General features: G+C 33.5%; 1 protein-coding gene across 1 annotated transcript; it reads left to right on the top strand.

Annotated features, from left to right (window-relative positions):
- Positions 7,798-10,901, top strand: LOC109821446. Its single transcript, XM_020387631.1, has 5 exons — positions 7,798-7,948; positions 8,114-8,920; positions 9,035-9,107; positions 9,162-9,371; positions 10,643-10,901. The coding sequence occupies exons 1-5, from the start codon at positions 7,798-7,800 to the stop codon at positions 10,899-10,901; spliced, it is 1,500 nt and encodes a 499-aa protein (XP_020243220.1).

Raw genomic sequence — 13,086 nt, forward strand, 5'->3', positions numbered from 1 at the left:
CTCTCCGAATCATATAACATGTAAGAATATGCCATGATACTCTATTATTGCTATACTTGCATGTCATGCCATGTTGTTTTATAATTTGTTACTTTACTGTAAAATTTAGTTTTTGATGATGAACGTATTGCTCTATAACGTTTTATTTATATTTTTAGGCTGGGACTTCTCGACAAGGTGGAGCTGGTGATGAGGATGATGATGATCGGGACTGATTTTATTTGTTTTAACATTGAAAACAATGGGTGTGCTGTATAAATAACATTTATAATGTTAGGATATTTATTATGTTTTCAATGGGTGTGCTGTATAAATAACATTTATAATGTTAGGATATTTATTATGTTTTTAGTGAAATATGTGTTATATATGCGTGAGAATGAAATATGTGTTATATATGCTTGTGCTGTGTAAATTTATTGTACATGTTTATTGTGAAATATATTATACAGAGATTTTTAATTTTCAAAAAAAAAATTAAAAAAAAATTCTGCTAACTTTTAGCGACGGATTTTCCGTCGCTAAAAAGACTTATGGCGACGGAAAAATGATACGGTACACATGAACTGATACATGCTTTTGGCGACGGATATTCCGTCGCTAAAACATATAGCGACGGAAATTGCCGTCGCCAAAAATCAAACATAAACGATGGATTTTCCGTCGCTATAAATCCGTCGCTAATATTTAGCGACGGAAAATCCGTCGCTAAAAATTGATTTACCTACCCTTGTAATAGTGACGGAGTTTTAGCACGGAATTATTATTTTTCCGTCGCTAAAACTATTAGTGACGGATTTTCGACTTTTGGCGACGGATTTGTCCGTCGCCAATAGTCCACTATGCAGTAGTAATTGATTGTAATTAGTTTAACTTTGAAAACAATTTCCTGTTGGGATACTTCTATTTGTTTTTATTGAAATATATGTGTGATATATGCGCGGGATTGAATATTATACTGCTGATGGAACAAAGTTTTCAAATTTATTATCGATATTGTACGGTTTTTTTCATTTTTATCGACGAATTTTTCGTCTCTAAATACATATTTAGCAACGAAAAACGAACACAAAAAAATTAAAAATAAAAATATATCTTTACCGACGGATATTCCGTTGCTAAAAATGATTTTAACGACGAAAAACAGACACAAAAAAAATTAAAATAATAAATACACCTTTAACGACGGATATTCCATCCATAATATCATTTTTGGTGGCGGAATTATCCGTCACTAATACTTTTTTTATTTTTTTAAAAAATCCGGCGACAGAAAATGCGTCGCTAATATCCCATCACTGAAAATTAGCGACGGAATTTCCATCGCTAAAGATGCAATCAGGTTCCCTCAATATAGGAACGGTTTTTTAGCGACAAAATTTATTTTTTTCCGTCGCTAAAAGTTATAGGGATGGAATTTAGACCTTTAGCGACGGAATTGTCCGTCGCTAAAAAGTGTAAATCTAGTAGTGACTCAAAAGATTTTTGCATAGGGATTCATCTACAAAATACTAGAGGGCTAGTAAGTTTAAAGTAACAACACTAAAGGAGGCCTATCCGCGATTAACCCTCCTTGATATGTATATCTATTCACCATATTCATAGATGTCTTTTCCTTCTTGATATTTCAAGACCTAAAAGAAAGTCATATTTGTACAATAAGAAATAATACTTACTTGCAACAAACTTCCTTTTGGTTTTTTGTGTTAATGCCAAGATTGTAATACAAACAACAACTTGATCTCATGGTAAATATTTTTTCTTTACCTATTAGGGGTGATTGGAATGTTGCAATTGTTAATACAACATCTTCATGAAAGTAATGCTGCAATTGTAAATAAACCATTTACAATAAATTAATGCTGCAGTTGTAAATACAACATTTGCAGGGACGTAACACTAAAGCAGTCGCACGTTTGGATATTTATATCCATTGTTTGGATATTCATACTTTTATTGTAGGAAATCTATTTCAAATTTGCTACAGAAAGTTTTATAGATTATTTCTATAAGATACAAGTCTATTATCATTTTCTGGAAAGAAATTTGACTGCAATATTTGTTACACTTCTATTTTCTGCCAACTAAACAACCACGTAGTTCATTATAATATATTTAAGATCATTTACTTGAACATCAAATGTCTTACACGCTGTAAATAAAGATTTATCATCAACACTACAGGAAAACTCTCTTGCTACGCATGTAGGTAATAAAAATCTCTTTTATATTTTTCCATGAGTTTTTAGACTCCCATGGAATTGTATCTAACTCTAGTCACTAATGGAATTTCACAGGAGTACTATAAAAACTAATGAAATTTATATAGGCCTTTTTTCCCGCTAATGACAAGGTTCCTTGCATCGACAAATGTTGCGATGCAGTGACCATGCCCGCCGTAGTAATGGTGCTTGCAGTACTTGGCACACGCCGGTGTCTTGCATTGCGAACTTTCAATCTCCCACGTGCACTCACATCCCGGAGGGAAGGGTTCCGATGGACATTGTCCCATCGCTTCTCTCACGTTCATCATCCCTGTCATAGACTATCATGTTAGTTTTACTTACGACAATAAGCAAAATATATTTGTCTACAATCTAATTAATTAGAAAGGAAAAAAAACCTACAGGTACGTACCGGATATGAATAGGATGAGGAACACGATGGAAAACGAAACGCAAGCTCTCTTCATGGTTGCTTGATTCTTTGTTTTTCAGTGACATAGAAGAGTGGATGCCCTAGGGTATTTATACAATGCGCACGATGAACGTATATATGGGAAGCATTAATGACTTTCCATTACACAAGTAGCATCAAGATAAATTTCTAAACGGAGACTTTAATTACAGTACATTTGGAAAGAATATTAATTGGTAAGTTAATTGCCCGTGATGCTAATATATAGTGCACGTGTGTGTTGCATGTTGTTGGATTAGTTTTATGTTTATCTTTTTTTTATAATAAGTTTGGTGTTAGATGTAATTTGAGGATTTTTTGCCATCTTTTTATCATTAAAATCCTAGAGTAAATATAATCTTTTATGAGGTTTATTTATGATATTTCAAGGTCCTTTTTGCAAATTTTATGGCATATCTCTAAAATTATGAAGTTTCAGGGTTGTACTAAAATTTTAAGGATCACTCTATAATTTTTTTTTTAATTTAGTTTTATGAAACCAGAGCTTTCCAATAAAACTTATGGAATACCTGAAAGACATTATTCAATTTGTGATTTTAGAAAACATTAGGATATTTAAGTGCAGCAAGATACAAGTGGAGGTGTATACCTTTCGTACTATAAATTAATTACAATTCTGTCTAACTTGGTCCCTAAACATTTCAATACTACTGTAAAACTCTACATCATATTAATTATTACTAATGTATAATAATATATTAATAGACAATTGCATATTAATAAATTATTTATGAAAAGAATAGAAAACATAGAATTATCCTAGAATTATACCATGACACTCATATAGGAAAATTACAAAGAGTATTCTTGCGTTTAGGCAATATGATAGAATGTACAAACATGTAATTTTAGAAAATATTAGGATATTTAAGTGCAGCAAGATTCAAGTGGAAGTATATAACTTTGATAAACTATAAGGTATTTAAGTTCAATTAAGTCTATAATGATTTAAAACTTTGTTAACCACAAAGAATTTTATATGATCCTGTTGATAAATAATATTCATCATGTAATATGAGGCCAGATGCTTAGCTTATATTTATATAGTAGAGAATGTGTGGAAAAATTAAAGCATCATATTTTAAATAATCTTGAGATTTTGAATTATTTCTTGAAATTATATACATTGCTTAGAACTTTAGAAGAGGCTTTCGAAGGACTACTACAGAGTGTTGGACATCAGATAAATATTGGACAACTAAAATCTATAAAATCATATTGCAGAAATCAGGGATATGTAAAAAATAACAGATGTCATATGAGATAATATTTATACATAATATATCGTTGTAAGCTATAATCTAACATATTAATGAATTTTAAATATAAGAATTTGCAAGAAAATATATGCTTAAAATGTGGAAGAGCTGAGAGTGGAGAGATTTGGGAGACGAATTGTGACTTTTGTGGCTTTCGTGGGTTTCACTTTTGGTTCTCAAACATTACCCTAACCCTAGCCTATAATCAAATTAAAAATGACTCTATTTTGTTGATATCTTCAAATGAATGTATGGGTCAATATTTTTATAATGATTGATATATTAGAAAAAAAATCCTAAATAAAAGAAAATAATACAAAGCCATAAATATTGTCAAGTAAGGTCTTTAATTTGATATATCATCCAATATAGATATATATCGGTCGTTATTTTAATACATTGCCTATAAGAGTAATATTTAAAGATAATTTAAATATAAGTTCCTTGATTTTAGATCTCCAATTATTCTATATTATTCTCTCAAAATATTTTGAAATTGCTTATAATTTAAGGGACTAATATCGAGTTATTAAAAATTTGAGGGACAAAAATGTGAACAAGCAAAATTTTAAAAAAGTGTTTTTTTGAGAACTCTCTGGGATTGTTTCAAAAAACCCACTCAATTGGTTTAATTTGACAAAACATCCTAGCTATGAGGGTGTTATAGATAACCCCTCTTAACTTTGGTGCGATCTTGGAAAACACCCCTCGACTATAGCGTGTCTCATAAAAGCTCCTCTAATCTTTTACACTTCTTTCAACAAAACCTCTTAATGTGGTTACTTGAATATGTGATTTGGAGAAAATACCTTATTGAAGAAATCTATTTTAGTTAAAAAAATTCTCAACCGATAATAAAAGGATCACGACCAATTTATAATTCTTTTACCTTCTATATCTCCTCTTTTTCTTTAATCTAGTAAAAACTAAGCTATTTCTTTTATGCTTGAGGGATATTTTGGTCTTTCCAAATCAAATACTTGTCATATAATAGATTAGACTCAATGATATTAGTTATGAGCAGTTAAGTGAGAAAATTTTATGGGATTAAATCAAAGAATTGAAGTTGAGAAAGATTATCAGTTGAGAAAGATTATTTACAACACTCCAAATTTGATGAAGATTTACTTAGTTTCAAGTCAGCAATTTTCGTGGCCAAATGCCCGAGTTCAAGGTTTGTCACCCATATCCCTTTAGTGTCCTACTAACTTGGTGACTGGATGGGGTAGGTGGATGGGGTAGGTATGTACCAAATATGAATAGGACGAGGAACACGATGGAAAATGAAACGCAAGCTCTCTTCATGGTTGCTTGATTCTTTGTTTTTCGGTGACACAGAAGAGTGAATGTTCTAGGGTATTTATACAATGCGCAGGATGAACGTATATATGCGAAGCATTAATAACTTTCCTTTACATGAGTAGCGTCAAGATAAATTTTTAAACTGAGCCTTTAATTAATTGGTAAATTAATTTCCTTTGATGCTTATATATAGATAAATATATTTCTTTTCATAACAGCTTAGCCCTCCAATGGCAACAACACTTGTTGCTATTAATTATTATATTATTAAATTAAAAGGAACGATTATCGGTGTAAGTTAGAGGGTGATTTTTTCGCAGCTATCTTACGCCCCCATTAAGTTCTCTCATGGCTAAAAAAAGGAATAAAAATGGGAAAAATATCTAGAAATTGGTCTGAGATATTCAAATCCAAGTTCATCTGCTCTTGAAGATCAATCTGATGTATCTCTGGTAGAAGATGATGAAGATTCAAGTATTGAGATGGGGTCAACGGGCCCTAAGGGGGAGAAGAAAAAAGTATCGATGATGGAGATCCTTAGATCTAATGGCTTCTCTGTTGAATCTCGTCTTCCTCAAGCTTCCCCTAAGATTGTAGGAGTCCAATCTTAAAATCTTAGCAATTCGTCAATCTCTGATAAGATGCTCAACTCTGCTCCTGGTTGTTCTAGTCGATCTTGGGCTGATGAAGTAGAGTTGAGAAGAAATCTGGATGATCATCTTTCTCGAAGTTTTACAAATGATTCAATTAGGGAAAGGTTTTCTGATTCAGCTCAGGTAGCGGATCGAGTTTTGAATACTGTTACATCGAAATTGATTTCAGATCCAGTCTCTATGTTGAATTCTTATACTATTAGAGAATCTACTGTTAAAAAATCAAGGGAGAATCCAGATATCCTAAAATCTGCTGATTTTCGACAATTAAACCCCTTGATTGATAAACCTCCCCTTGATAATTCTGCTAAGAAAAGTTGGATTAGTATTTTTGCCGATAATAAGAAGCCTGGGAATGGTTTTGACTTGGATTATGTTCCACCTTCTTCTAAAGACACTGTTTCTTTTGAGGAGGATGAATGGAATGAAGGGATGTCTATATGGAAATTCTCATTGATTGGGCAGGTCATGGGTCTAAATGTAAAATTTAAGGCGATGGAAATCTTTGTGCATAAGGTGTGGGCTCCCATTGCTAATCCAGAAGTTTGTCTTCTTAAATCAGGAATTTTCCTATTCAAATTCAAAAGTAAGGAGGAAATGAGTGATATTCTTGAAAGGAGACCTTGGTTCTTTGGTTTGAGACCTTTGCTGTTGAAACCATGGGCAGTTAATGAAGAGATTGATAGCATAAAAGAGTGCATATACCCAATGTGGATTCAATTGCCAGGTTTAAGACTAAACTTGTGGAATGCAAGGAGTATTAGTAAGATTGTGAGCACTATTAGGAAGCCTATTACCACTGATAAACTCACTGCCAGGAGACAGAGGCTTGCATACACCAGAGTTCTTGTAGAGGTAACTCTACCAGCACCTCTCCCTGATCATATATCTATTCAAGGGCCTAATGGAGTGGTTTTTACTCAGAAGGTGAATTATGAGCTCAAACCAAGATGGTGTGATTTTTGTAAACTAGTTGTCCATGATACAAATTTTTGCAAAAGACAACCAAGAACTCAAAGATGGATAACTAAACAGAGTGTTAATACTACCGACAAAAGTGGGAATATGCCTCCCCCTTCTAGTAGTTCACATGTGCATAATAGCGTGGGGAACTCATCTATTGTTGTTGACCCTCCCCTAGTAGATAATGCTATTGGGAAGGAGAGCACTTCAGGTGATAGATTGGGGCCTTCAAATAAATCATACAGTGATACTGAACATCTAAAATTGAATGAACACAATCTGGAGTCTATGCATGTTGTGCACAGTTTGTCACTTGTGCATGTTACACACAGTCTGGAGCCTGTGCATGTTGTGCACGTCAAAAATTCAACCTCTAAAGACATATTGCCAGGTTCTGAAGTTAGAATATTACATAGATCAGGGGGTACAGGAAACTTAAGCAAATCTGGCAAGTTATCCCAAGGGGATAATTCCAATAGACCCCAAGTAAATTCTTTCTTTCCTCTGGATTTCTTGGAAGATATTGACCCTTCTACTTTGGATAGAAGGGATCAAGCTAAATGAACTTAACATTTTGGAATGTTAGAGGATTGAACAAATCCTCTAAGAAGCACTTGGTCAAGCAGCACCTATATTATTATAAATCCTCTTTTATTGCTCTAATTGAGAATAAAATAAAGGACAATATACTTCCAGCAACAGCCATAAAAATTACAAATAGTTGGAAATGGATATCAAATAGCAGGGGCTCTGGTAAAGTAAGAATTTTAATTCTTTGGGATCCTGATGTTCTGGAGGTTCAAACCTTAATGTCTTCTGATCAACAAATCTCATGTATGGTGAAATCTGTTGATGGGAGAGTAAACTGCATCATATCATCAGTTTATGGTTCTAACTAGAATGAAGCTAGAAAAGATCTATGGATGGAACTCATCCAAGTTAAACAAGGTATTGGTAATTCCCCCTGGTTACTTTGTGGTGACTTTAATGCTATGATAAGCAGTGAAGAAAAATTAGGGGGCTCAACTCTATCTGAGACTGATACTAAAGACTTCAATGACTTCATAGAAGAATGTGTGTTTTCTCACTTAAAAACTCTTGGCTGCTTCTTCACCTTGAACAATAAGCAAGAAGCTCATTCCAGAGTCTAGAGTAGACTTGACAGAGCTTTGGTTAATGATGCATGGATAAATACATACAATGCCAGTCATGCTGAATTTCTCCTTCCCAGTTTCTCAGATCACTCCCCTGCTCAAATTGCAATCTATGATGAATGTATACATGGGAAAAAGCCTTTCAGATTCTTCAAAATGTGGACAAATCATCCAAGCTATGTACCCACAGTTTCTGATGTCTGGAAAGAAATAGTTCAAGGATGCAAAATGTTTTCAGTTTGCAAAAAGCTCAAGCTCCTGAAAGAGGCTATTAAAACATTAAATAGAAATAACTTTTATAATATTAGTGAGCAAGTACAAAGAGCTAGAGATGCATTGGAGAATACTCAAAGGGAACTGCAAGCTCACCTTCTTCACCCAATGCTTATATCTCAGGAGAAAGAAAACATCTCAAAATACAATACTCTCGTAGATTGTGAAATGTCCTTCTATCAACAAAAGGCTAGGGTTAAATGGAATCTTCAAGGGGACAGGTATACAAGTCTCTTTCACAATATAGCAAAATCCAGAAAACACAACAATAGAGTGGTTGCTCTATATAACAATCTGGGAGTAAAAATCACAGAGCCTGAGGGAATTGTTAATGAATTTATTTCTTTCTACAAGAATCTCATGGGGACAGTTGTGAGCTCAACTCCTCTTGATAAGAGCATCATTAAATCAGGTCTTTGTTTGTCACCTTCTCAAGCTAATGCTCTTGGTGCTCCAGTTACCAAGGATGAAATTAAAGCTACGATTTTCTCTATATCTAAAAGTAAAGCCCCTGGTCCAGATGGGTATAGTATGTCATTCTTCAAATCTTCTTGGCCAATCATTGGAGAGGAAATCATTCTTGCTGTCCAGGAGTTCTTCAGAAATGGGAATCTGTTAGGTATGGTGAACTCAACCTCCATCTCTCTCATTCCAAAAATAAAATGTCCAAAAACTCCCTCTGATTTTAGACCTATATCATGTTGTAATTGCATTTACAAATTCATCTCAAAAGTGCTAGCAAATAGAATGAAAACTGTGATGGGATACCTTGTAAATGAAGCACAAAGTGCTTTTGTCAAACGGAGGTAAATCTCAAGCAATATCATGCTTGCTCATGAGCTGATCAAGTATTACAATAGGAAAAATATTTCTCCAAGAGCTATGGTCAACATTGATATCAAGAAAGCATTTGATACCATCAGTTGGGGTTTCATTTCAGACTTGCTTCTAGGATTGGGATTCCCAGATTCTATGATCAAATGGGTTATGGCTTGTATCACTTCACCAAGATATTCAATATCTCTTAATGGATCCCTTCATGGCTATTTTAAAGGTGAACGTGGCTTAAGGCAAGGTGATCCTCTCTCCCATTATCTCTTCATCTTGGGAATGGAATACCTCTCTAGGAAGCTGGGTCTTCTACACCATGACAGGATGTTTAAATTTCACCCTAAGTGTAAACAACATAAAATTACTCACCTAGTCTTTGCGGATGATCTCCTCTTATTTTCTAAAGAAGACCATTACTCAGTGCATAAGCTTCATCAATGTGTTCAAGAGTTTGGCAGAATTTCAGGACTGGAAGCCAACCCTGACAAATGTTTAATTTTCTTAGGGGGGGGGGGTTGATGATTCAACAAAGTTTTCAATCAGAAACCTACTGGGGTTTAATTTGGGTGAGCTGCCTTTTAAGTACCTAGGTGCCCCACTTGCAACCAAGAGGATATCTTCCCTGGATTGTAACCCTCTATTTACAAAAATTGAAAATCAATTCAATACATGGCAAAAACATAAAACTCTCTCATATGCAAGGAGACTGCAAGTGATCAAGAGTGTGATATTGGGTATCCAAACTTTTTGGTCTTCAAGCTTTGTTCTTCCTGTCAGGGTTATGCAGAGAGTTGATGCATTGTGCAGAAGGTTTTTATGGGGTAAATCAGATCAGAATTTTAGAACCCCGCTTGTGTGTAATAAAATGTGATTATCAGTTTCTATGGGGTAAATCAGATCAGAATTTTAGAACTCCTCTTGTGTCATGGGAGAGAGTATGTTTAAGAAAGGATCAAGGAGGATTGGGTTTGTTTTCTGCTCCTATATGGAATTATGCCTCTACCTTGAGGTGTATATGGTATATTCATACAAACAAAGAATTATTGTGGATTAAATGGATTCATGGTACATATTTGAAAAATAGAGACATATGGCATGTGAATATTAGAAGGGGGGACTCATGGATGTGGAAACAATTGATTAAGATAAGAGACAAAACTCTTTCTTTCGGTGGAGGGATGAAAATTTTGAAGAATATGATATGTTCCTGCTATGTAGAGGGGAAAATCAAACTTTCAGCCATGTATCAGGTTTTATACCCAAGTACTAGCAAGGTATCATGGTCAAAGCTAGTTTGGGAGAGTTTTAATATTCCAAAACATTCTTTCATATGTTGGCTAGCTATTCAAGACAGATTGCTAACACTGGATAGAATTTTGAAATGGGAGATCACAAATTCCAACATTTGCTGCTTGTGCTCTGCTTCAACGGAATCCAGGGATCACCTTTTCTTTAATTGTCAATTTTCATGTTGTGTGTGGAATGACATACTGGATTGGCTAAAATGTAGATGGAAATCTAGTGACTGGAATCAATGTCTGAACTGGTTCTCTAACAGCTTGAGAGGTAAAGGAATAAATCAGAAACTCAAAAGGATGGTCATGGTCACTACGATATACATACTATGGAGAGAAAGGAATAGAAGACTGTTTCAGGGGACAAGTAAAGGTGCAAATGCTGTGATCAAAGAAATCAAGATGGAGATTTTGTACGTTGCTCTCAATAACCTAGATTGTGTCAAAGACCAATGTAATCTCAGTTTCAGTTGATTGAGGGTCTTTCAGGTTTCTATATTTGCTACTCAGTTAAGTGTTTAAAAACTGAATATCTTGAGGTGTATTAAACTTTCAAAATTTGATAGTGAATAAAATTTTTCATTCACCAAAAAAAAACACTTGTTGCTATTAATATACATCCATGTTACCCGAATTCACACGGAGGAAAAGAATATCAGGCGATTTACTAATAATTTTCAATCAATAAGCAAATAGTAATAAAGTAAGTAAAAAAAAAAGTCAAGACTTGATACCTACTAAGATTCTAAAATAAGTCCCTAAAATTACTAAGATTCTCCTTAGGTGTTTTGAAAATTTAGTCCCTCAAATCGTTTGGTTTCAATTATGTTCACCAATTATCATAAATTCTTTCAAATTAGTCTGTGAAGAGCAGGAGTTGCAACTGGGAGGATTATTTTTAGACAATTTATGAGAATTGTGTCGTAATAGAAATTTCAATGTTTTAAGGGGCTAGTTTTGAAATAGATTAAAAGTTAGGGAACTTTATAACAACTTTATTGATTTGAGGATCTAATTTTGAAATAAGAAAGTTTTAAGGGACTAGAATAACATCCATTTTTATGTGTAACCAACAATTGGCAGTCAGTTGACTTATATTCATCAATCCGGTGGGGTCCACATGAAAACGAGTTACACCCAGCACACCCAAACTTGCGAAGGGGGATTGCTCTCAGGAATAGACATCCTCTATGTGTTAGCCTTCATGTTTTGATGATGATTTACAAACAATTTACTTCTAATGTTGTTTGTCTAGTGTTTGTGTTTTTGTATCAATTGTTGACAAACAACAAGTTAGAGGATGGATGGATTGCGTCATAACGATCATATCAAATGGAGGTTGGCGGAATAGTGGTTGAAGCCTTACTATTCAAGTTAAAGATCTAAGTTCAAGCTTCATCCGTAATGTGTACCAAGTCAAGCTTATTAAAGATCAAAATCAAGCTTGGGTAACATTAGTTTAGGTTTATATTATGTGTGTTGGTACTTTAAGCTCAATATATATACATAGTTATATATATATACACAATTTAGTTTTGGTATATATAGGTATATGTATACATACATGCATGTTTTTGTTTCCAAATTTATATAAATATAAAATTACATCTTTCATATTTATTGTTTTGGTTTTTCAAGTTTAAATATGAAACAATTGAATATTATTGGAAAATATATTTTTGTTTCATGTTTTTATGCTTACATATGATTTTATCAATATCAATTTTATTTAGTTCAATGAAATCATGTTTATTGTTTTGAAAGTTTGCAAAAAAGGTATTTTTGTGAAAATATTATTTTTTTGGTATATGGACTTAACAATAATGATATACATCTTCTATTAAGTCTATATATTCATTTTGTAAACTTTCAAAACATGGTTAAGCTAAAATATCAAAACTCATGTGTTTACATTTTCATGTTTTGAACTATTTTGCAAAATAATAATATTTTACATTTGGGAGGTCCTTTTAGAAAACCAGTTTTTATAGCATGTGTATTATCATATCTACAATCATTTCCTAAAGTTTTATATTTGTCTGAATTTATTTGATATTTTTAAACCCAGTTTAAAGTTGAGTTTTTCTGTGCACTTCAGGTCTATGCATGTTTAGTCGACTCATGAGTCGACTCATAAGTCGACTCACGAAGTGCAGCGCTGCTGTAATTTTTCTTCTGCTGAGTCGACTCATATAAGCCGACTCATTAGTCGACTCATAAGTTGACTCATGAGTTGACTCATAAGTCGACTTATGAAAGAGCCATTGCACAGTAACGACTAGTTTCCAGCAGTGTTTTTTGGGGGCTTTTTTGTCTTTTCGGTTGGGTTTTGGCTGAGGTTTTGGGTGGCTATATATACCCCCTTGCTCTCATTCTTCATATCAATCCAAGAGAATGTTTTAACAAAGTTTTAACAAGGGTTTAAGTTTTGTTTAGTGTTTGTTTAAAAAGCTTTTAAGCAATTAAGGGTTTGAGTTTGTGAATTCAATTCCACAAGAGCTTAAGGAGATCATCTATTAGAGTTTGAGCAATCAACTATTCTCCCTTCATCTCTTGTCATCTATTGAGAAGTTTTTTAAACTCTTTTCTAGCTTTTGTTTGTTGGAAATTTGATGTAAAAAGACAAAGAAAGAAAATTTGACTTGTATTCTCTCAAAAT

Source organism: Asparagus officinalis, chromosome 8 (genome assembly GCF_001876935.1).
Source record: "Asparagus officinalis chromosome 8, Aspof.V1, whole genome shotgun sequence".
In the NCBI taxonomy this organism is placed as follows: domain Eukaryota; kingdom Viridiplantae; phylum Streptophyta; class Magnoliopsida; order Asparagales; family Asparagaceae; genus Asparagus; species Asparagus officinalis.